This window comes from Callithrix jacchus, chromosome 2, assembly GCF_049354715.1.
Source record: "Callithrix jacchus isolate 240 chromosome 2, calJac240_pri, whole genome shotgun sequence".
Lineage (NCBI taxonomy): Eukaryota > Metazoa > Chordata > Mammalia > Primates > Cebidae > Callithrix > Callithrix jacchus.
The window spans coordinates 36069972-36095712 of record NC_133503.1 but is presented as its reverse complement, the minus strand read 5'-3'; the positions used below and the strand labels follow the sequence as shown (position 1 = coordinate 36095712).

At 43.1% G+C, this 25741-nt stretch overlaps 1 protein-coding gene across 50 annotated transcripts in view; it reads left to right on the top strand.

The window, feature by feature from the left end:
* Nucleotides 1-25741, top strand: part of KLHL3 (kelch like family member 3) — a 297123-nt gene that overhangs the window by 216400 nt on the left and 54982 nt on the right. For 39 of the 50 annotated variants that reach the window (XM_078360135.1, XM_078360154.1, XM_054252506.2 and 36 more), the window contains 3 exons: nucleotides 323-444; nucleotides 6268-6430; nucleotides 19175-19284. In XM_078360135.1, coding sequence (XP_078216261.1) covers nucleotides 323-444; nucleotides 6268-6430; nucleotides 19175-19284 — 395 coding nt within the window. The remainder of the gene's footprint in view (nucleotides 1-322; nucleotides 445-6267; nucleotides 6431-19174; nucleotides 19285-25741) is intronic. The other 11 variants (XM_078360226.1, XM_078360232.1, XM_035292140.3 and 8 more) reach the window with 1 other exon arrangement.

The window sequence follows — 25741 nt, the reverse complement described above, 5'->3', positions numbered from 1 at the left end:
TATCTTCACTTTTTCTGGCCTTGTATATGGAAGTTTACAGCAAATATTGGTTAAATGAGTGGTTGGACACAGATTTGCCCTCAAAATGGAAGTGGGCAATAGAGTAAGGAATGCTTACGATTGGGTTTGTGGGTGATCACAGATCCAAAGTTGAGGTAACCTTGAGGTTACCTGGTTTATCCCCCTCTGTGCCTGAATCCCTCTGCTACCTCCTGGAGCCCAGGAAGTGCTTTTGTGTTTCCAAGACAGGGCAGGAGTGTGGAAGGTAAATATATCCCAGGTGCCGCATTCATGTCCTTTTTGTTTTTGTTGTAAACTCTAGGTGACATGTCTGAGAGTAAAGCCAAAAAGATAGAAATCAAGGATGTGGATGGGCAGACGCTAAGTAAGCTGATCGACTACATCTACACTGCTGAAATCGAGGTGACCGAAGAGAATGTCCAGGTATACTCAGGCTCACTAATAGCTCAGTGTATTACACACTCAGGAGCCACTGTTTTACGGTGTTATTTTATTTAACTCTCTCAACAATTCAGTTGGTTACTAAAGAGGAAACTATGGCTCCAGAGAGGTCAGGTGACTTGCTCTGGGCCACATGGTCAGGAGGTGAGCCAGCTGGTCCTCAAACTCATGACTCTGGCTTGGGCACCCCTGCTCATGATATCCCTGGATGAGCCTGGGCCCGGGAGTAGAAAGTCTTTAACTCATGTCAGTTGAAAATCTTGCAAAGGAAAAGCTGGGAGCCTGGGTGACTCCTCTTCTCCCCAGGTCATTGTCTTGTCTCAGAATTCAAATAGCTGAATAACTTTTGGGTACTAACAGTAAGTGCAAAGTAATTTGGCATCAAATGAGCAGGGGGAGGTTGTAGAAGTCTGTAATTGGAACTAGCTCTCTTTTCATCATATATTTATTTAATAACTCTTTTTCTGTAAAATACAAAGTGTTTCCAAACTTGGATAATTAGAAGATATTCTACTTTGGATCCTTATTGCCTGGTTAGGATTAAGAGGTACATAAAGCAAGGTGGAGTTTGTGTGGACATAATGTTCGCTGTTTGGAGGTCCTGAGCCCAGAAGCTTCTGTCTCATGAGGTTGGGTTGTGTTACCCTCCCAGCCTGTGGATGCATTCACCAATGTGAAAATTCTCTGAACCTCCTTGTTCAGGGACTTTTAACCTCTTTGCTTTCAACTGTGGTTAGGTCAAGGGTGATGTTGGAGAAAAAACAAAAAAGATTGGGAAGGGGCTGGGCGTTGCCCTTCCATGGTGGAGGTACTAGCAGTACATTGGGAGGCTGAGGCAGGCAGATCACCTGAGGTCAGAAATTTGAACCCAGCCTGGCCAACATAGTGAAACCCCATCTCTACTAAAAATACAAAAATTAGCTGGGCATGGTGACAGGTGCCTGTAATCCCAGCTACTTGGGAGGCTGAGGCAGGAGGATCATTTGAACATGGGAGGTAGAGGTTGCAATGAACTGAGATCGCACCACTGCACTCTAGCCTTGGTGACAGAGCAAGACTCTGTCTCCAAAAAGAAAACAAAAAAGATTGGGAAGAAGACATTTTGGATCAAAGTGTGGATTCTTCTTCACGCTGTTATGTATTTGCTGAGGTGGTTGCTCACAGGTTGTCTGTGAAGACAGGATCTATTGAGGATTTGGTACACTGAGGAGATGAGCATGGAGGCACTGGGGCTCTCCTGAAAGCCTCAGAAACAAGGGTCAGAGATCTGGGACTTTGTTAAATGGCTGTGAGAGCTACACTCCTAGTCCCTTCCCAGCCACATATACCTTGGAGATACCCTGAGTTGTCCTTCCATGGTGGAGGTACTAGCAGTCATAACTGACTTTTATAAGCAAATATGTGCCCATCAATTCACATGCATTATTCATTCAATTCTCATAACCACTCATTGGACTGTACCAGTATGATCCCTCCTTTACAGCTGAAGAAGCTGGTGCTCAACAGGGTTAAATAACCTGTCATGGTCACAGAGAGAGTAAGTGGTAGAGTTGGGAGCTGAAGCCAGCCCCCTGTGCTGTGCTCTAAGGCTGTGATGAATTCTTGTTTCTTGTTAAATGAATGATCAGAAACTTGACTTTGGCTCATAATGATTTACAATAATAAAAACTGACATCAACTGAGCACTTCCTAGGTACCAATCACTGTGTTAACTACTTTAAAATTTTCTCATCTGATCCTCATAAGATGCCTTATTGTCCTCATTTTATTGTTGTGGGGACAGAGGCATTGAAAGGTTAAGTAATTTGTCCGCAGTTGTATGGCTGGTAAGTGGAGGAGTCAAAATTTAAAATGACACTTAAACACAGTGCTCTTTGTCAGCTCTTCTGTTCTTCTATATATGCCCTCCCACCCCCAACCTCTTTTCCTTTCTTTCTTTCTTTATGTGGCACTGATTCAGTGCCAGATCCACTGTGTGGCTGGGGCAGAGGCCCTGGGTGGCCCCAACACCTGGGCCCCTGGCTGGTGCCCTCCATCCGTGCGTGGCCCTGCCTCCCGTCAATTCCAGGAGTAGGTGCTTTCTGAGGCAGGGCATTTCCTTTTGTTTTTGCTAAAGGAAGCAAACTCTGTGACGGGATATCCTCTGCTGTGTTTTCATGTTATCTGAGGGAGGAAAAAAACAAAATGAGACCTGCACATGAAAAATGGAGGGGAAGCCATTGCAAGCTGAAGGGTAACCTGTAAACTCTTTGCCAGGGGCCATTTCAGGGCCTGTTTTCCAGGAACTGTAATGCTGAGGTGGCGGAAGGCAAGCTAGAAGACTCTTGACTTAGGGTAATCTTCCATCCTGATGGGTGGTTTTGGCCAACTACTCCTTCTCTGAGCTCAGCCTCCTCCCTCCAGGGACCAGGCAGTACTGCCTTAGTGATTCTGGGAGGACAGTCTTGCTTCAGAGCTGAGGGCCCACGCTTGGCCTCTTGTTCATCATCTTGTCACTCCTGCTGCTTTGAAGGAGTGGAGTTTCAGGCAAGAGAAGAGAAGAGAAATCCTCTCAAAGCCCTGTTGATGTGGGAAGAGGAAAGTGAAGATAGTCACTTCATGGATGTGTTGCTGTCTTTTCTTTCAGAGCCTCTGGAGATGTGTTTTGTACTTGTTTCTAGATGCCAGAACCCCATTGGATGGGGCCTTCATTTATCCAAGAGACCCAGAGTCTGAGCAGTAATACATCTTCCAGCCTCCAATCCTTCCCTTCAGCATTCTGATTTCCTTTACTTTTTTTTTTTTTTTTTAACACATTCCTGTATGAAGCAAGTAGAAAGAAAAAAAAGCTTTGACTCTAAGCTAGTCTCAGTGGAAGATCAAAGAGAGGAAAAGAGCAATTAGAGAAACTGCAAGCCCCATTCATTTTAGGAAGTCAGTTTGGGAAGTCTTTTGGGTAGGAGTGAACTCAAACAGGGGTATGAAGAGGTAGAAAGCCTTATAATTTTTGCCTACTAAGTGGGTATTGTGAACAGTAGGGAAAGCAATGTGGGTAGCTCTCTCCAGGGAAGTTTTAAAAATTAAAAGTGTAGCCTAAGGAGAATATTCAGGAAATATTTATTATTTCATTTCTCTGGCTGGTTGTCATAAGCTTGAGAATTTAAACACCACACTGTGCTGCTGTCTCCTTGGAAGAGAGGAAGGAGGAAGGGACTCTGTGTCACTAGCATGATCTTGTGTTTGTGTATTGGGTGGGGGGAGCTCACTGGAATGCAATCTGGGGGCAGATTGGACTCTCAGAAATCCTTTTGGGTGGTAGGTGGTGGGGAGAGGGCTGCTGTTGCATTCCTGCCTCTTCTCACATGTGGCCCTTACTGGGTTTACCACACCTCTGAAGAGGGTGTGTGCTGGCTGATGTTTGACAGCTTCCTCTACCTCAAGACTTCTGAGGGTCACTGGTTCAAGGTTACTGCTCCCTAGGATGAACACCTATCCTAGTTTGCCCAGAAGTGAGGGGCCTTCTGGGGTTTGGGACTTTCAGCAGTAAAAGGGGCAAAGTCCCAGGAAAATCAGCATGATTGGTCAGCCTGTGGCCTTAACTCCAGTCTTAACTCTAGCTGTTACTGGCCAGCGGGTGTCATGGAGGTGATCTGGAGATTGGGAGCAGAGCTTTTTATTCCTGGTGTACATTCAATAAGAATGGTTAATGGATCACCATTTGACTAGCAGGCAGAGACTAATCTGGTCCTGGAATCTGTTCGGCCAGGCTGAACCAGCTCACAGGTTAATTGAGTTTCCCAGTTTATGGCTGCTTAGTGGGGATGGTGGCTGTTTAGTGGGGATAGAGTTCAGGTAGCTAGATTTGGATTCTGGCTGTGTTTACTTATAGTCTAAAACTCTCAGAAGAGGGTGATTTTATCTTTTTCTTTCTCAGGAATGAATTAGTGGTTCAGAGAATACCACAGACATGGTGTTAATTTACTGTTTCCTGCTGGGGATATAGGATAGTGGAAGAGAGGGTGGAGGAAGAGAAAAGGAGCACATTTTCTAGAACTCAGCTGTCGCGAGGGAGAAGTGTAAGCCTGTGGGTAGGAGCAGCCTTCCTTGCTGAGCGTTGGCATTTGGCTCAGGAGTTCGAGCACTGATAGTGGAGGCTCTTGGTGGCTATTGCCTGTGGGGAGGGATAATGGAGGGTGACCGACTGTCCCACTTTTAGCCCTGAAAGTCCTGGGAAACCCCTCAGTCCTGGGAAAACTAAGACTGTTGGCAACCCCAGTGGAGGGACAAGACCCCCAAATGGCAGTAGGGCAGAGTTTTTGGCCTGAGTACATAAAACTGATGAAGAGTCAGAGCTGAGGACTCAGAGCTGTCTTGGGAGAAAGACAGAGTCCAGAATTTAAATCACTTGAAAAAAAAAATCTTTTTTAAGTGTCCTGAATGAAGAAAACAAATGCATCTGTAGCTGATATCTTCCTGGACAAGCCCTCATGGCTGGAAACAGCTAGAGTGTAGCTGGCTCAGTCACTCTCAGAGCCAGGACAGCAGCTGAGAGCAAAGGCCTGGGACAAGGGGATTATTTTGGGGTGAAATGGATGCTAGGGTCCCCAAGGTAAGCGGCCTTAAATCAAGCTATTATACAATGTGATTTTTTTCTGAATTTCTTTTTGGAAAATCATGCTCAGACTACCTGCTGCTTCCATAGGTGAAGGGCAGGGTGGCAGAGCTGGAGTGGAACAGAACTTTGGCCTTTTGTCCTGTATGTTTGATCTAGAGGCAGGCTTCAGCAGCTGAGGGGAAGTCCTAGGGAAACTTGACAGAGGCTGGCTGGCTGAGAACCCAGCAGGCCTGCTCAAGCCGGTCTTCCCTGGCCTTTAGGAAAAACACATGAACATACACCTAAGCAAGAACTATTTCTGTCTTCCAGGATATAGAATAAATACTCATGTGTCCTGTGACCTTTTAACTGGAAACTTAACTCTCCTTTCTCTATGAATGTACCCAAATATGATCTTTGCTTTGTATCTGTTTGATGGGAGAGTAAAGTGGCATTGCCTGAGTTCTGAGGGATTTGGGATGAATCTTGTTCCAGTAGACTCTAAGCTCCAGGAGAACAGGATCTGGTTTCTCTTGCTTTCTCTTGAATCCCAGAGCCTAAACTAGTGGCTGGCACACAGATGTTCAGTAATTAATAATAATTCATTATGTACCTTTCTGCATGAGGACAATATACTGAAGGTTGTGGGACAGTGGCTCTAAAACTTGGCTGTACATGAGAAGCATGTGGGGAGCTTTGAAAAACATCTTAATGTCCAGGCCACCCCCATAACTATTAAGTTAGATTCTTTTAGAGCAAGACCCAGGCATCAGTATTTTTAAAACTCTTACGATTCCAGTGTGCAGCTCAGTATGAGAACCACTCTGTGTGTGTGTGTGTGTGTGTGTGTGTGTGTGTAGTTTTGTTACTCAAAGTGTGGTTGGTGGACCAGCAACTGCAAGGATCGCTAGGGTTCTTATTAGAAATGCAGGCTCTCAGATCCCATCCTAGACCTAATGAATTAGAATCTGCATTTTAATAAGATCCCCAGGGATTAAGGACTGGGAAGCATGGCTGTAGGGATGCAGAGAATCTGCTGGTGTTTAGGGTTCATGAAGTGCAGAGTAGGGGGAAATAAGGCTGGAAAGCAGGCTAGGAAGTTTGGACTTATTGGGCAGGCATTGGAGAGCCATGAAAAGATCTTGAGCTTGGGAGTGATGTGATAGGAACAGAGGGATGAGTCCCTGCCAGTGGGATCCAGTGTCTGAGAAGAATGTCACCTTTTCTTGCAGGTGCTGCTACCAGCAGCCAGCTTGCTGCAGCTTATGGATGTTCGGCAGAACTGCTGTGATTTCCTGCAGTCTCAGTTGCATCCCACAAATTGCCTGGGGATCCGTGCATTTGCAGATGTGCACACCTGCACTGACCTTCTGCAGCAGGCCAATGCATATGCAGGTAATGGGGAGCCGGGCTGCTGCACCTCCTCTGAGTTTGTGGATCTAATCACCTGGCCTTCTGCAGACTCCTCAAAGATTATGAGAAGTGGTCTCTGCTGTGAAGCAGCTATGATTTAGTTAGGGATACAAGATCCAGGTGGAAAGATAATTAATGGTAGGAAAGTTAAGCTCATTGCCAAGTGGAAAATGATTAATTGCCAAATGGATGGTAGAGACGGTAATTTTCACTAGAGTAGAGGAAGGAGATCTAAGAAGACTTGTGGGGTGGGGAGAGTAAATTGAGCTAGGTCTTGAAATAAACAGTTTTTGGTATCATTAAGGAAACCTTTATTTTCATCAGGTGTTCCGTGAACAGTCTTTTAAAAGACACGTCCTATTGAAGGGCTTATAATGATGAGGGGTACCCTGCTCCACCTTTCCACACCGAGTTCTTGTGCTCCACAGCCACTCACTTTCAATCCTTAAAGAATTAAAATGCAGGTTCTGATCCAGCTAAAAGCTACTTCATCTGCAATTCACCTCCATTTATCAAAATAATATGTGTAACTGCTGTTTTTTGATTTATTAGTTTTAGATATTATTTGTTGACTTCAGAAGAATAAGGTTGAGCTTTTGCACACTTTCTTCTTAAATACATGCAGCCATCCCCCTCTTTATTGTCCAAATATCATTTCCACAACTGAACTAAATAATCTATTACAATTACAGGGATTTTTAAATCAGAAAATGAATCAGAAGGGCAGTTAATAATTGTATTTTTCTCTTAAATAGTGTATGGTTCTACCACTAATTCTTGTTGGAACAGTCCTCAATACATCAGATCATCTGTTGATTCACTTATTTTTCTTGGAGATGTTCTCTGCGCTAGAGCTTGTCAGTTTATTATTTTAATAGGGTTTTGAAAGGGAGTAGAAATGAACATTTATATTCAGCCCACCATGTTTACTTAGCTAGCTGGAAATAAATCTTCATTGCCACTTGTTCCAGTCTAAAGAAAGATGATGAATGACTTGGAAATAGGCCTGATCATTTTAATTGATAAATTCAGCCATGGCCACCTTCTTCCCTTGTAATAAAGCAACTCCTTCTTTTCCCTGCTTAAACACTGTCATGGCTGCTATTCTGTTCAGTGTCTCCTGCAGCCAGTGTCTGGAAATTAGCTGAGGACTACTGGCTGCCCACCTGCCAGCTAGCTACCTGTGCTGTGTTAGCCTGTTGGTCAACAAAGCAACAAGCAGTTGTTCTGTTTCTTGGCATGCTTTTTCTCTCTGATTAAGTCCCTGACCCCAGGAGCCTGCAGATACTTTCATGTCTCCCCACAATCTGTTTCTGAGGGCACACATGGGAGCAGTTGTAAAGTTAGTCTTGATATGATGGTTTTTGTGAAGGATTTACCCAGTAGCCCCAATTCTGAGTCCTGCTGATTCTTTCTGGCTCTAAACTTTGACTCTTCTGTTTCTCTGCTGTTCCTCTGCTCTCTTCCCCCTGCATATTCTCCACTGCCTTTCCACATTTGCTTAGGGAGCCTCTTCTCCCTAGGGAGGACTCTCAGTGAAGACTTTGAAGAGGTTACTTTCTAGATAGATGGATGTGCTAAGATTTTGCTTTAGCAGGAGCCAAGCTCTTTGCTAAGGTAAGCATTTTCTGTGCAGATTATTTTCACAAACATTTCTAGTGTAGTGGCAAAGGAAGAGTGCTTAGATGTCAAAAATTATCTGTCTTCTTCTGAGTCTCCTCTTACCAGCCCTCTCCTTCCACATAGCATGTGCGTGTATGTGTGTGCACACCTAGCACATATCCCACCCTAATGGTCTGATACAGTTGTCTGAGGTTTGGGAAGTATACTGAATCTCCACCTTTTTAAAAATTTTAAATTACCTTTTAGATTCAAGGGGTACATGTGCAGGTTTGTTACATTTGTATATTGTGTGATGCTGAGTTTTGGCTTCTGTTGATCCCATTACTCAGATGGTGAACATAGTACTCAATAGGAAGTTCATCAGCCCTTGGCCTCACTGCTTTTGGAGTCCCCAGTGTCTGTTTTTCCCATCTTTATGTCCATGGGTACCCAGGATTTAGTTCCCACTTGCAAGTGAAAACATGTGATATTTGGTGTTCTGTTTCTGTTTGGTTAATTCACATAGGATAATGGGCTCTAGCCGTGTCCATTCTGCTGCAAAGGACATGATTTTGTTCCTTTTATGGCTGTGTAGTATTTCATGGTGTATATGTACCACATTTTCTTTATCCAATCCACTGTGGATGGGCACCTAGATTGATTGCATGTCTTTGCTATTGTGAATAGTGCTTAATGAACATACGTGTGCATGTGTCTTTTTGGTAGGACAATTTATTTTCCTTTGGGTATATACCCAGTAATGGGGTTGCTGGGTCAAATGGTGGTTCTATTTTCAGTTCTTTGAGAAATCTCCAGATTGCTTTCCACAGTAGCTGAATTAATTTACATTCCAACCAGCAGTGTATAAGCATTCCCTTTTCTCTGCATCTGTTGTTTTTTGTCTTTTTAGTCATAGCCATCCTGACTGGTGTGTGATGGTATCACATGGTAGTTTTGATTTGCATTTCTCTAATGTGAATCCCCACCTTTAATAGAGTTCCCAGGCTCTTCTGGCCTGGCTTTTCCCAACTTTAATGTCTGTGTTTTCTCCCTTTCTCCCTTGCACTGTATGATGATGAGACTCATCTGTGGGAGAGTGCAGCAAATGCAGCTGGGAACACATCCATCTTTCTGGTACTCCTTGGTCCTGTTGCTGTCATTGTGACTGAGTTCCATCTGCATTATGGGTGTGTGTATGCAGCCATCTTGATGAATTATCCTTAGCTAGTGCTTACTGAGCTCTCACTTTGAGTCATACCCTCTGCCAAGCATTTTATTGTCCTCATCCCATTTAATGCATACAATAGCTGAGGAAACCAGAGCATAGAGAGGTGAAGTAATTTGTTGAGGTCACATAGTGACAGAAGGGACAGAAGGCAGGATTCAAGCCCAGACTGTGCCAACTCCAGAGCTAGTGTTTATTACATTCTACAGCTTCCAGGCCCAGTTTGGACATAAGGACTCCCTGTGAATCAGTAACTGAGGAGTGCATGTGGCTAGAGTTGGCATTTTCCATTGGATGCATGTTCCTGGAAGCCTGTGCAATGTAGTCACCAAATCCCAACAACCAGGCAATGTAGACAGACATCCAGCTGTCCACTAGACAGGGTATGTCATCATCTTGGGGTGGAGGAAGGACCATGTGGGTGTCTTCTTCTCTTTCCTGTTGGATGACTTCCTCTCAGACACATGGAGCCTGTTTCTTCACTGCACGAGTGAGCAGGCCCTCCTCCTTTCCCTGTCTGGGTCAGCATGATCTTCAGGCTGAGAGTCTCCTCCCTGTTATATAGGCCTTCTCTGGAGCCTGTGACCCTCTCCTGGGTGGCTTTTTCTGTAGTGGTCTGCTGTGCACACTAGGGAGATAATATTTTTAAAATAGTATAATGTAGACGATAAGGCCATGATGCAAAGAGGTTAAAAGAAGGGTATGAAGGCTAGATTGTGCAGTGTTTAGAGAAGAAGTAGAAAACTATTTTCCATGCTCACTCCCTTGAACCTACCCACTGATGTAGGCCTGATTTTTTCCTTAGTCTTGTACCACTGACTTTAGATGGAGTCTGGTGTTCTCTGCTATCACTGCCTCTTGAGATAGACCTGTGACCTCATTCTGTTGGAAGTACAGGGGTGCAGGCACCCACTAGGGTCATATACAAGGGAAAGCATTGGTCTCTGTGGTCACAGGCCTCCATGGACCCAGGCCTTGAGTTAAAAAGTATTTCATGCCAACAAACTATAAGGAGACCTTCTGTATCGGAACTAGGAATCAGACCAGCTAACACTTTGGATCTGAGTAATCCTGAGCCTATTTTCTCCTTTCTGTGATGGGAGTAAGCACATCCTATCCTGTCTCCAAGGTAATTTGGAGATTGGGGGAATGGGGAGGAGAGCATCCTATGGAAGTAGACACCACTGGGGCTGTGCTGTGGAGCCTCCCTGCCAGCCTCATCATCTGCAGTGAGGGAGCCTCAGAGTTGGATCCGGGCAGGAGAGACAGGAATCCTCAGGTATTGCTGCTGCAGACCACATGCACTTTGTGGGAGGAAGGCCATATCCAGGACTTCTGGTTTTGGTTTCTCTTTATCTAGATGTATAGTGCAGGCAGGTATATCCTGTGCAATCTCCCCTACTCTTCCCAGTTTCCGGCTAGCTTTGCTTTGCCTTCACTTATCTGTAGATTTGTTTTGCTGCTGAATTCTCTTTCTTTTCCTTCTCTAAAAAGCTTTCTTTTTCTATGCTTATCATTATTGTTGTTGTTATTCTTGCTATTTTAAGAAAAACGCATCCCTGACTATTAACAGAAAAAGCACATAGGTGGAAAGAAGATACCACAATCCTACCTAGAGATACCTGCCTGCAGCACCTTGATGTATATCCTTCCAGATCTTTTTCACTGTATATATGTGCTTTCCAGCTTAAAAAACATTCTAGCCAGGTACAGTAGCAGGTGCCTAAAGTCCGGCTACTTGGGAGGTTGAGGTTTGATAGCTCAAGCTGTCATGCATAGCATGAGCCCAAGTCCAGCCTGGGCAACATAGCAAGATACCCCATCTCTTAAAAAAACATTCTTAGCAGTATATTCTGAATGTCTTTCCATGTTAGCAGATACATTTCTATACCACTGTTTGAAAAGTTTAGGTAATATGTTCAATAAAAGCAATTTATACTGATGACCAAAAAATGCAAACAGTACATAGAGGTATAAAATGCAAAGCCAGTCTTCTCCCAGGCTGTCTCTCTGAAGTGGGGAGATCCTTGGTATCCCTACAGAATGTATATGTTATGCTTTTGAACTTATACAAACAGAAGCACTCTGTACTCATTGTACTTTTGTTTGACAATACAAATCTTGCAATTATTTTCAGACCCCTGTGTGTGGCTATATCATATTCTTTTAATCTTCTGCATCGCATGGATGAGGTATAATTTATTTAACCGGTCTTCTATCAATGGACATTAATGATTCTGGTTTTTTCTTTTATTTAAAATGCTTCAGTGAGAATTCTTATACATAATATTTTGGAGTACACTTGCTAGTGTACCTACAGGATACAAACTTAGAAGCATAATGGTTGGATCAAAGAGAATATACATTAAACTTTTTTTGATAGATTTTTACCAACGTGCTCTCTAAACAAATGTGACTTTATTTTAAAGCCAGTTCTTGGCTTCTGATAGGTCCTCAGCTTTTCCAGCAAGAGCCCAACTTTGTGGGGGCTAAAGCATCATCTCTATATCCAGCTACCTATTTGGTTTCCTGTTTGGAAGGGTCCTGTCTCTTCCTGCTGTGGCAGTCCCTCCTGCTTCCTCTGGATTCAGTCTCCCCCTCAGGAAAATCTCCCAGATCTTTGCTATGATATATGTTATTCTGGGGTGAAGGGGGTAGGTACACATTTAGAAGCCAGCTGCTCAGACCCTTGTCTCAGCTAATGGCATCGCAGTCTTTCTGGGCAGTGAGAAGCTGGGAAATGGACCCCAGTGTCTTTCACAGCCCGTTTCTTATACTTCATTATTGTTGTTTCCAGGGACTGCTTAATCTTTAACCTCAGAGGCCAGGGCCCAGGTTTATGGGGACTTCGTTGTTTGGTAATTGGAGAGCCATGCACTGGGCCATCAGCAGAGCTGTTTGGGAGGGATGTTAATGGGACTTCATTAAAGAAATGGCAATTAAAATTCTTTGGACATGTTGTTTACATCAGTTTGCCAAAGCTAAGCGAAAATGTCCAGAGACAGGATGGAAAAGCCATTGGATTTCACGTGCTCGTGGAGAGAAATGACCTTTTTTTGATAGATTGAGTCATTTGAGATCATGGAATGAAGTAATTAAATTAAGGGCGGCACAAAAATTTGGAGAAGCGTTAGAAAACCTCTGAATAAAATTGCTGCTCCTAACTTGTCCTCTTCTAAAATTGCTGCTCCTAACTTGTCACCATGAAATAATGATGATGACAATGATGGGTATTTCTATCATTTTTGCATACTTGCTAGGTGCCAGGAATGACGTTACATGATTCATAGGCATGGCCTCATTTTGTTCATCTAAGTATAAGAGATAGTTATAATTTTCTCAGCTTATAGGTGAAGGAACTGAAACTCCAGAGAGGTTTGGTAACTTGTCCAAGATCATATGTTAATAGTTTGTAAGTAGTAGTGCCACAGTGAGGCCAGCTGACTGCAGAGGTCTGTGTCCTGAGCCCCAGCTACTTATTTTCCACCCGCCCAGACCAGCACAGCCTATTTTAGCATGATGGTTGCCTCACTCCTGCTTCTCTTGGATTTTCTGCTTCTAATTTGAAGGTGGCAAATGAGGCAGTCGTGCAGACATAGATAGTTTTTGTTGCTTGCTCTTTGTTAGGATTTTAGGAAACTTCCCTTGTTCCATTTTCTGGGTTATGGGGAACCTCACTGTTGAATCAGCACTGTTATGGCCCTTGGCTCTGTGTGTGTGTGTGTGCGCGCGCGTGCGCGTGAAAGGGAGAGGACAACACATGTATTTCTGGAGTTAAGGCAACATAGAAAGAGAGCTCATTTCCTGCCTTCCCAGGGAGTGTGGAGGTAATATTTAGAGTCTGAGGACTGCTGGTCATTACCCTTCTGAGAAGAGGTCAAGGTAGGTCTCTGTTACTTCCCTGTAGGAGCTGAGCCTTCTTTCTAGAGCAGAGAAACTGTAAGCCTGGAAAGCTAAATATTGATTCAAGAAAGCTTGCCGCTGGCCTCCAAAAATAGAGTAATAAGGGGTAGAAGAGAGAGTTTTAAGGCAGTTCTGTGGTTTTTTTTTTTCACCTTGCCAAATTTTTTGATTTTGTTTGTGTGTCCACCTGTGTCAGCTAGTCTCTCCTGAGGGTGTGACCTGAGGTTCAGTTCAGAGGCACTCACACTTGTTCCATGGGGCTGCTGGCCCTGAGAATTATGAGGCTTATGGGGTTTATTTCATCTCTGCAGGTCAAGGAAGTCATAGATGCGTCATCATTCCATTTATTCTGAACTTGTAGTTAGTTGAACCAGATCAAAAGTTTAGGTTTATTTTATTCCATAAGGAGAGAGGAATAGTCCTGGGGCTAGCCTGAGAGGTTGCTTGAGCCGTAGGCACTCTTGAAGAACAGTCAGGAAAGTGAAGCAATAATTTTAGAGCTCAGTATACACAGATGAGGATTCAGCTTCAAATGATACAGACTTGGTCCCTGACCTCTTGGGGCTCCCAGACCCAATAGAATAGAAAGATTCATGTAATAAAGCAGGGTGATTAGGGATATGATTGTTATTTCTTGTTTGGGGGCTTTGGGAGCCTCAAAGACTATCACTTCCTTTAGCCTGGTGAAAGGGAGGATTAGGGAAATATCTTAATTCTGGGGTTAGGTCTGAGATTTGAACCAGAACTGACCCCAAAATGCCAACAATTCAGGAATTTAGGGACTAAGATTACTCTCTTTTTTCCCCAAAGAGAGGTTTTTAGATGCATATCCCCTGTCTATGTCTCTCACTATGTCCAGCACCCCTAAGAGGGATTCTTAAGGTTTTTGTTTTCTGATATCTATGTTTAATTTTACCCCAGTGGACTGCTCAGGATTGGTGTTCTTGATACTTATCAGAATATTTATTATTATAATCAGACAGTCTTGGTTCCAAAACCTGGCTCTGCCAGATTTACTATTCTGTAAACCAAAGCACATGTCTTAGACTTGCTGAGCTTCTGTTTCTCCATCTGTAAAATGGGGATATTGATACTCACTTTAGTAGGGCTTTTGGGGGGATTGAGAGACACAATATATGTAAAATACTTAGAATAGTGTTAGCTAATATTAGGAAGTGGCCTGAACTTTCTGCAAGACCCAACTGTACCACCAGAGAAAGCCCTTTCCTGGGAATGTGTCATCCAAATTTTATCATCCTTTTAACTTTGGGAAGATATGTTTGTGTTGCTTGGTGGGAAAAATACTGAAAGTTGTATAGTGCCTCTTCCTCTTCTTCTTAATTTCCCATCCACATGGACATGAACATACTCATTGTGTTTTACCAATCAGGACTTGGAACTTAAACAATATTTGTTACTTATATTAAAGCCTGATTAATTAGAACTCTTAACCAGAACCCTTAATTAACTGACTTATTTTTCTCTGTGTCCACTTCTCTCTCTTTTTTTTTTTTTTTGAGATGGAGTTTCACTCTAGTTACCCAGGTTGGAGTGCAATGGCGCGATCTTTGCTCACCGCAACCTCCGCCTCCTGGGTTCAGGCAATTCTCCTGCCTCAGCCTCCTGAGTAGCTGGGATTACAGGCATGCGCCACCGTGCCCAGCTAATTTTTTGTATTTTTAGTAGAGATGGGGTGTCACCATGTTGACCAGGATGGTCTCAATCTCTTGACCTCGTGATCCACCCGCCTTGGCCTCCCAAAGTGCTGGGATTACAGGCGTGAGCCACCGCGCCTGGCCCCGTGTCCAGCTCTCTTTAAGAAAAAGAAGCAGGACAGGCACGGTGGCTCACGCCTGTAATCCCAGCACTTTGGGAGGCTAAGGTAGGCATATCACCTGAGGTCAGGCATTTGAGACCAGCCTGGCCAACATGGCAAAACCCTGTTTCTCCTAAAAATACAAAAACATTAGCTGGGCATGGTGGTGTGCACCTGTAATCCCAGTTACCTAGGAGGCTGAGGAGGGAGAATTGCTGGAACCCAGAGGGCAGAGGTTGCAGTGAGCTGAGATTGTGCCGCTGTACTCCAGCCTGGGCAACAGGGCAAGACTCTGTCTCAAAAAACAGAAGAAGAAGGAGAAGGAGAAGCAAAATGATAAGAAAAGTTAGAGTCATTACTGGAGAGTTATGGCTGGCCCATGGTTAAAAGGTACTATGCCCCCTGCACATGCATTCCCTGCCCCAGGATTTCGCCTCATCTGCCTCTCCATCACATCTCCAAGAGCCTGGCAGAGCTCCTCATACTTAGGGAGGGCTCAGCAAATCTTTGTTGGACAAATGAAGATATTACCTGTGTTCTAGCTAGACTTCACTATTGCTGTTCCTTACACATGCTCTGAATTTTCCTCTTCCCTGCCTTTGTTTATACTGAAAGTATTTCTCTCAGTCCTATAAGAGGTGGACTTTGGGATGGAGTTATTTGTGCCTTGTCTTGTCTTGCTTATAAGGCAGTAGGTTCCTTTTAGACATCAGTTCTGTTTTCTTATTTCTGAAGAAACACTGCATTTGATACATCATATGTTAACAGTTATCTAGCACTTGCAGTGGACTCAGTAAATGTGAGTTACATCTATTTCTTTATTTAATGCCCATATCACCTTTACAAGATATGTACTATTATTATCTCCATTTAATATATGGGAAACCTACAGCTTCAAGGAACTAAATAACCAATATCTCTGGACAGTTTGTTGAATTCAATAGAATTAAATTTGGTCTCTAAGATCTTACATGTCCACAGCCTTGCCCATAGGACCTGCAGTCCCAAAAGATGTCTTTAAAACACTTTTTTTTTAATAGAGAGGGGGCTTCACTTGATTGACCAGGCTGGTCTTGAACCCCTGGCCTTAAATGATCTTCCTGCTGAAGCCTTTCAAAGTGTTAGGATTATAGGTGCGAGCCACTGTGCCTGGAGCCAAGCGATATCTTGATGATAAAGAAACTCTTCTCTGTTAAAGAGTGGTGCTGCCCATAGACCTGGACTTTGCAAAGCAGGAACACAGGCTGATAATATTCATCCTTTATTTCTAAAAAGCTTCTTAAATATCTCAAAATGAATTAATATATATTATCATCTTTGGGCTTCAAAGCAATCTTGAGACCTATGTCAGGTATTATGATTGCCTTTTATGGATGAGCATGCCAAAGCCTGGGAAGAAGTGACTGTAAGAAATGAACCCAGGTCTTCTGATCTTTAGCAAAGGCTCTTCATTACATTCTCCATTAATATATTAACAGCAAAGCAAAACAAACAAAAAACCCCAAATAACTGTTCAAAATAGAAGATGGTTCAGGAAGGTGTCTTCTGGGAGCAAAGTGGGTTCTTTCCAGGAAGCACCTGTGGAGAAGGCTGACTGGAATACAGAGTCTTCTGGGGAAATCCTATTTCCCAGGAAATGGAGTTAGCTGGAGCATCCTGTTTCTCTTCTCTACCCTGTTGTTTCTTGAGTGTTGCTAACAGAGAGGGGATCCTGGTCCAAAGACTCTGTGGGCTACCCCTGTCTCCTCAGACTAAAGGGAGAAGGGAAGGCATTTTCCTCTTTGATCCCTCTTTGTTTTTTTTCTGTTCATGCCCTACAAACCTCCCAGATACATGGGTGCCAGCCCTGGGTGGGAAGCTGCTGCCTGTTATTTCTCTTGTTGCCCCTTCCCTATCAGACACTGCTTCCTGGAAGAATTTCTGAATGGGATTTCAGTGGAAGGTTCCAGATGGGCAGAGAAGCAGCCCACTTCAGAAAGGAGTCTAGATTTAAACCCTCCAGCGGGGGAGGGATAGAGGGATGGAGGTGAGTGCTGACTACTTTCTGTCTGATTTATCTCGAGGATTGCTAATTTATTCCCCACATCACCTAGAATATACATTACTGCACTTCCTTTATCTTCCCTTTCAGAATCTAAGCCTATCTACAGCCTTATGAGCTCTAAGGAAATTTTTATTTCATAGCATAGAATTTTACTTTCTTACCTCCTCTTGTTCTTTTTCCTTCTCCAACTGTCAGTTTTTTGGTCAACCAAAGATAAATGTGGGAAGGCCAGATGTGGCTCTGGGGAAGAGATGTTGGTGCTGGTTTGTGGGACCCTCCTGAGAACCATGTGGTCCTGCTGAGCTCAGCTGTGGCTGGTCCAGAGAGGCTCAATGTCCTGTGCTTGGTCATGGTGTGGTGGCTTGTGTGGTGACTGCTTTTTCTATCTGCTATTTCTTGGGTGTTACCAACTGACAGGGGACTGTGGTACAAAGACTTCCTGGATCAGAAAGGGAATGGAGGGAGAATCCAGTACTTTCCCAGCCTCCAGCCCAACAACAAATTTTATCATCCAAAGAAGATTGCTCTCTTGCTTTTATTTTAAGATCTTTAGGAATGAACACTTAAAAAATAATACTATCTAGTCTTAAATATTTCCACAGTTAAGAAGGTTTTTTGAATATTTATCTTAAAAACTAAAGGCTTTTTTTGTATTGATATACAGAGAAGCAAAGACCAGTGTCTTACCATGTTGACACTTTGTGGGGGGTTATCCTGGCAGGACCCATAGACCATAGCAGCCAGGAAGCGCCTCAGCCCAGAAACTAAGCAGGGTCAAGCTTGAGGGAGGCTTGGATGGGGGACTGCCTAGGGAGACCGGTGGTTGACAGTTGCTTCCCTTCATAAAGAAACTGACTTTTGGATTTGTCTTATCATGTATAAACATTCCTGAGTTTCAAGATGGACAACCTTTAGTTGTGACTATCACAACTAATATCAATAGGCTGGTTTGGAGCAAGTGGGAGCCCTATTTTGTCCAGTGGAAGATGGAAAATATTGTTTATAACTCAATCTACGAGAGTAAACTATTAATGTTTAGGGAATCTGGATGAAAGTAGAAATTTGTATGAGAATTCTTTAGGTCTGAAGTTATTTTAATATAACAAGTTAAAAATGATTTTCACAAGAAATGATTTCAATCTTAAATTCTTTGTTTGATTTTTATGAAGTTGATGAAGTCAGGGGCAGTGGCTTGTGCCTATAGTCCCAGCTGTTCAGGAGGCTCAGGTGGGAGGATCACTTGAGCCTAGGAGGTCATGATCAGCCTGGGCAACATAGCAATGATGCCATTGGCCCCAAATCATAATTATAAATGGTAAAGCCAGGATTTGAACCTAGGCTCCTTCTTTCTGAAGTAGATGATGACATTTCATTGAGTTTAATGCTCTGGACATAGCAGGATAATGGCCTGGACAAATGTCAGGGTAGGACATGTCCCTGGCATTTCCCTTTTGCAGACCTTAGGCCTGTGGGTTTTATCTTATTCTAGTTGTCACCAAATTCCCCTGTGTCTTACAGTTCCATAGCCCTGGCTCCATGGACTGTTCCTAGGGGTAGTGGGGCCACCCTGTTGCCACCTGGATGAATGCTTAGTTGGGCCTTGTGAACCAGAGACTCACAATAGTAGGCTTGACTTTGGGCAAGAAAGGATGATCACATCTTCTGACCTTCCAATGCTGACTTCCTATAAGAACCCCCAGAGATCTCTCAGACACACAGCAGTTCTGACCCATTTTTGTTTGGCTGAACTTCAGGGTGCACTATCTGTGACTCTACCAGCTTGTACCCTGAGGAGAAATGAGCTCAATTATGGAGGCAGGCCCCAGTGAGGCTTTTCTGCAATGCTATTATTAATTGCATGGAGCATGGAAAAAATATAAAGTCAGATCTGTCTGCCCCATTTTCGTCTTTGTTGATGTTCAGGACAGAGGCTCATAGTGGGTGATACCATCACTGCTGAATTAAAAGGCGAGTTTCCCTCCAGCCATGATGTCTCTGCCTTTCTTTCACTCCATTTCCCTCCATGGCCCCCCTGACCCCCTTTAGGACTCTACTGTGAATCCCACAGATTGTCATGGAAGGGCAGGAGTGTGTTATAACTTTGTTTTTTAAACTTCTGCTTTTCTTTTGGAACAGAGCAGCACTTTCCAGAGGTGATGCTAGGAGAAGAGTTTCTTAGCCTGAGTCTGGACCAGGTGTGCAGCTTGATATCCAGCGACAAGCTGACCGTCTCTTCAGAAGAGAAGGTATGACATGGCTCATTGGGGAAATGGGAGCATCACTCGTCAGGTGGTCATGGGAGGGATTTGTGGTTTCATGAGATCTTTTCTTTTCTTTCAGAGAAAAATAACAGCTTTAAAGAAAAACCCTTTTAAAAATTTAAAAAAAAAGGCTTTCTGGCTCATGACCACTGCATTCTAGACTCTTTAGAGAAGAAATGACAGTGATGATGATGATGACAAAGCTGCCACTATTTACTGAACACTTACAGTTCGCCAAACACTATGCTAAGTGCTTTATGTTCTTGGGCTCACTCCGCCTCTACCGTAGCCCTGTGAAGCAAGCACTGCTGTTGTCCCGGTATTACAGAAGAGGAAGCAAATTCGGATTCCTCTTCTACCAGGAAAAATTTATTTACGCCGGTAGATGTAGTCTACTATAGTGAGATAACATAAGCTTCGGTGTTGGCCAGCAGGGTCCAAATCTCAGCTCCAGTATTGACAAATTAGTTATGTGACCTTGGGTGAGGTTCTTTGCCTCTCCTTTGTTTCCTCTTGTAAAGTGAGGATAATAGTATTAGAACATATTCCACAGGGCAATTAATTGGGATAATATATATAAAATGCCTGGTATAGTACTTGGTCTTATTCCTTTCTGTATTCTCGGAGATGCTCAATACATGTTTTTTGAATGTCTTAGTTCACTCTTTGCATCCAAGCTTGAGGCTCTTTCTTGAGCGAATATTTAAGGAAAAACATTGAAAAGGATTTTGTATCTGAGATGAAATTGCATTCACATGTCCAGAAAATGGGGTAAAACACACACACCTTCCTGCCATCCTGGGAAAGTTTGATCAAGAAGAAAAACAGTCGTTTGTTAAAACTGTAGGCTTCCCTGAGACTAGCAATGGATTCCCAGAAGGTGACTGGCACAATAAACTGGACTCTCCCTTAGGCTCAGGGAGGCCTCAGCTTCCTTGAACCTTTATGGGCACAAAGGACCCTTTCTGCCTTAAAGTCAGAAACTGAGAGGATGCTGTGCCTTCTTACCAATCATATGTACTGTCTGCTCTGGATTTTGCTACCAAATTGGCACAATTGGAAGGAATGAACCAGTCAGTTGATTGGCTATGTGAATGTTGAGACAGTTGGTCAATTTGGGGCCCTCTTGAGCATGTTCTAAGTGTAGAGTGAGAAAATGGAAGCCCTCATATAAACAGCAGGATTTGAATTAGCTTGGGGTATGTGGGTTGAGAGTGGGAGAACTGTTACTTTGAATTCATGCTGGCCCATCCTGCTCTTGAGATCATAGCAAGGTTTCTGCACCTGAAGGTGAATCTGTGCTTGCTGTGTCTGGGTGGGAGTAGGGGTGGGTTGTTAATAAGGAGAGGCATTATAGTGCTCTGGAAACCACTTGGGCTTTGGGCACAGGCAAACCTGGTTCTATTCTCTGCTTTCTGGCTATATGACCTTGAGAAGTCGCTAGTCTCTTTGAACCTTAGCTTCCTTAAATTTAAAATGGATAGCAAATATAGCGTTTGCCAGGTGCTCAATAAATGGCAGTTGTCATTGTAATTGCATAATCATCTATTTATAGGCACCATTAATAATGATCATGGTACCAATTTTGCCATTGATAATGGTAAAATATGCCATTGAGTTAATTACATCTTTCCAGAAACAAAGAAACATAACTTTAAAGGTATACACTTAAAAATTATTTGAGTGGTGCTCAGTAATTCATATGCTTACATATGAGTTGCTCTTTCTGTATAACCAGAGTTTGGAGTATAGGTATTTTTCATATTAAGGAAGTTCTATTTCATATTTGCTTCTTGGAACTTAGGTGTAACTTCAGAATTATGTCCTGCTTTTCATAAAGCAGATGACTTGTGATCTTGATCCCTTTAGCACCTTTAAGGTTGGCAGTGCAATTTTGAGTTTTATCAAAGAATAGCGGGGCTTGGTTTACATTTTCTCTTTGGCTAAACTCAGTTTTATTTCTCCTTAATTGATCATGTCTTGCTGGAAGTTAAATAGCTGTAAGCTTCTGACAATTAGATGTTTTTCATTTGAATGCTAGTCCTTTAGGCTTTGAAAATTCTGTGTCTGTTCCAGGAGATTTAGTGATTTCTACTCCCTTTAATTACATTGTGTATGATAAGCAATCTCTTGCATGCATAACAACCTTTCCTTTCAGTACTGTTTTGTAGTGGAATTTTAAAATGTATTTGAAGTAATATTAGGGATCTTAAGTTAAAATTCAATTGCATATGATGTTAACAGTTGCAGAAAACTCAACTGGGTTGGTAATCAAATAACTTGTGTTCCGCTGACTCCACACGTAACAGCATGTCAGCAATTATGACTTTCTGTGTGCTGCCCACAGATTTCTTTGAACATATATTTAAAAAGCCAGATTTCAGACATTAACCTGTAAAAAACACATGCATCTTAAAATAGAGGAAATGGAGTATTTTGCTGTTAACAATGCGTATAAGTAACAGTGGCCAGCCCTAGGCAGCTTCCATCTTGGGAGTTTGCAAGTATAAGTTCTACAGTCAAAGGGGATGAGTTTGAATCTTGACTTTCCTACTTAAACAAGCTGAGAACCTTGGGCAAGTTGTTTATTTCCCACAAGAATGTATGTACCATATACAAGTAGACAGGAATTTTATCTGTCCATTTGTCACTGCTGGAGTGGTATCAGGTTCATGGTAGGCACCGAAAAAATTGCTGTTGAATGACTGCATAAAAGAACCTCCCTATGGCTCAGTTTTCTCATCTGTAAAAGGTGGGTAATGGTATCTACCTTATAAGGTTGTTATGAGGATTAATTGGGATGATATATGAAAAGTGCCTAGAATACAGGAAGTGTTCATTACTGTAAGACACTATTGTTATTGCTGCCATTATTATGGTTGTTACTGCTAGTACTGCTTTTAGTGGTAGTTATAACTGTTGAATGGTGCTTTTCCCAGTACCCATATTGGTCTGGGCTGTTGGTGAGACTGGGGGCCCAGTACTTAGCAGGGTCAGAGAGTGGTTGTGACCTCATGTACTCCAGTGCCCCCAGCCCTGCCTGGGCCCCTCCCAGAGCTCAGAGACTGTTCTTCTTTCAACATCACTTGCTTTTGCCCATTCATTATCTCCTCTACTGCCCTCAAATACCTTGAGGGCTGTGAGGGTATCTAAGTCATCTTTGTATTACATACAGTGCCTGACTCAGCGCCCCAAGAGGTGCCATGGAAGGGCTCAGCAGATGTTTCCCAAGGGATCGAGGCAGGCTGGGGCTGGACTCTGCCCTGAGCCAGCTGAGGTTATGGGAATAATTTTAACATTTTTCCAGAAAGTACGGACAGATAAGGGGAATTTGAGGGCAGGGGAGGGTGTGGATCCTTGCCATTTTTGCTCTTGTTTTTCCTTCATGTGGTTTTAGAAGTCCTATTATTTGAGAGAGGTCAAATGGCTGTGATGGGAGTCACACAAAATCACTAGTTCATTGGGTGGAACCTTCCCTTTCCTCATGTCATGCTGGACCCGTATTGACTTCAGTAGGGATGGCACCATGTTCAAGAGGTCGAAGAAGAGGCCTGGAGGCAGCGAACGAGACATAGGGTTTATTGAGGGCATTTACATACAGGGCTGTCCAGTGGTGGCAGGCTGGACAGGGAATTGCAACTGCTTGTAAAATGCATTCAGTTTATATAGCATCTTCACTTAGCACCCTCCTGCTAGGGACCTTCGCCTGGTAACCCTCATTTAACACAAAACAAAGGGCCTCAATCCCCTGCATGTCCCAGGATGGGCTGGGGTACATCAGATGTTCCTCACAGGTAACGAATGAATCTCCGGGTTCTTTATTCCTTAGCCGGGAACACTGAAAACAGATTCTTTTTAGACTGTAGAGTCATTCTCATGCTTAAGTTATTGCTGTCAGGTGCATCTACCACACACTCCATTGCCCTGAAGACACAACCAAAAAGATAAAGCAAGTCCCTCCAAGGCATCTGATTTCTTCCACATGGTGGGTGTTGAGGGGTCAGGGCTAAGCCTGTGAACTGACAGCATGTTTATTATATTTCCCTTTAAGACACAAAGTTCAGGTCTGGCAATGAACATCCTCAGTGGCCCAGTGACCCAGGGGCAGGGTAAACAACCTGCTGGGTAAACCCTGCATTTCACCCCAGCAGGGAGAAATGCACTTTAAGGAAAGGGATACGACTCCTGAGTTCCAGTGCAGTTTTGCCCTTGAATTGCTGTGGGGCCTAGCAAGTTACTGGGCTTCTTTGAATCTTTGCTTTACTATCTGGTAAATATATTTCTCCATCTCAAGATCCCATACCTTCTTATGAAACACTATTGAGGCTTTTCAGAGACACCTCTGAGTGAGTCTTAACAGGGAAATGACATCTGTTTTAGATACTGGTTAGGAAGAAATTTATTAAGTCTCTTTAAAAAATTAGTGTTAAGTATGTGCTGGAATAAGAACTATAGGTTACTTTCTTTTTGCATTATCACATTTTAAAATGTGCTGTTGTCTCCTCAAACTGCATTTTAGGGGCCAAATTCTGATATCTTATTTTTTGGCAGGGACTGGGCCCTTGTCTCCTAGGATCATTGGTGTTGCATGTTCTTCTGTCTGAATTCCTTGCCTCTCCAGCCAGGTGGTGTGGGAGGCAGGCTGGAGGGCCTCAGCTGGTGGGCTAGGCTTGCGTGATTGCTGTGGAGGCATTGCCAGGTGACTGAGCAGGTGTAGCCTGCTGCCTAGGCCAAGCTGTTGGCAGCCCTGCCTTACTCTGAGGTTATCATTTAGAGTTGCCAGCTTCTCAGCCTACCAGCAGTGATCTGTTAATGCCCTACCTTGGCATTACTCTTTTTACAGTTCTCCTTTGGACAGTGCAGTTCAATAACCACCTATGCACAGAATGCCACAGCACCGTGCCTCCAAATCTACCATGACCAACCAGTATTCTCCAGGTACATTTCGCATTATTATTATTATTTTTAAAACATGAAGTTTTGGCTGGGCATGGTGGCTCATGCCTGCAATCCAAGCCCTTTGGAGACCAAGGCAGGTGGATCACCTAAAGTTGTGAGTTCAAGACCAGCCTGACCAACATGGTGAAACCCAGTCTTTAAAAAAACAACAACAAAAAAAAAACCCATGAAGTTTGTACTGAAGTAAGTTCATGGAGAAACAAACAAATAAAGCATACAATTAAACTTTTTACAAAGTAAAACACCCATATAACTAGCATCCAGATAAAGAAACAAACCCTAGAATCCCCTTCCAGTTACTATTCCCTCCCCTGGGAAGGACATCTACCTTCTTGGCTTCTCATACCTTAGATGAGTTTTACCCATTTTGGAAGTTTATATAAATAGAATAATGGTGTGTGTGTGCTTTTGCGTCTGATTTTTCCTGTTCATCATGACATTCAGAACATTATTTCTAATTCTTACAACAACTTGCAAGGCAGAGATTATTGTCTTCATTTTGCAGAGTAAGAAACTAAGGCTCAGAGAGGTAACACAGCTCATTAAGAGTAGATAGCGCCATGATGTGAAGCTGCATGTGTCTGCCTCCCAAGCCCTGCTCTTTATTAATACACCCCCACCCCGATGAGGGGTACAGAGATGAGTGACAGCTAATTACTATTCAGGGGCTCATAGTCTGGTAGGCAGACAGACCGAAAACATGTGTCCATAGTATTTGTCCAAGAGAAATAATTGCTTATAATTGTAGTTCAGGGAAAGCACCCTGAAATATTTTATTCCAGGTTGTTGTATAGGAACGACATCATGGAAAAGAGAATCTTTGAGCTAAACTTTGGAGAATGAGAGTAGAATTTTGGAAAGCCATTTAAGTTGGACTATTCCTACTAAAGATCTGGAAGTTTGGAATAGCTTGTACTTGGGGAGAAAAGCAACCTTTGTGACAAGAACCAATGATCTTCAGTGGGGTATGGTGGGAGATGAGGCTGGGTATGGGGTAGGAGTCTGTGAAGAGATTTAAGGAGGGAGAACTTTCTTCTTGAGGTCAGTATTTGCCTAAATGTGTCCATAAAGACACAGTATTACAAGATGTTTATAGGTGTTTGAGTTTTTTTTTTTTTTTTTTAAAGCATTCTCAGGTTAGATACATTTAGGAGACACTGGCTGAACAAAGTAACCAGGTTTCTTTACTACAGGACTTGTCAGAACTTTTATATGAGCTTTGCGAACCTTTAAGGGGTATTTGGGAATACAGTATGATGTGTTTCTTGGGCTCATTTGGCCCCTGAGCCCCTTTACTACAGAATATCTCCTGCATCTGATATCCTTAGGAACACATTATGGAGAAGAGTCTTTAAGCCACCTTTCATTGGTTATCCCAGATATTCTACTATTTTTTGCATCTTTGATATGTCTTTCGGTAATTCATTTCCTTGGTGATTTATAATTTTTGATTGTGACTTCATGTTCAGAGGGTGTCATATCC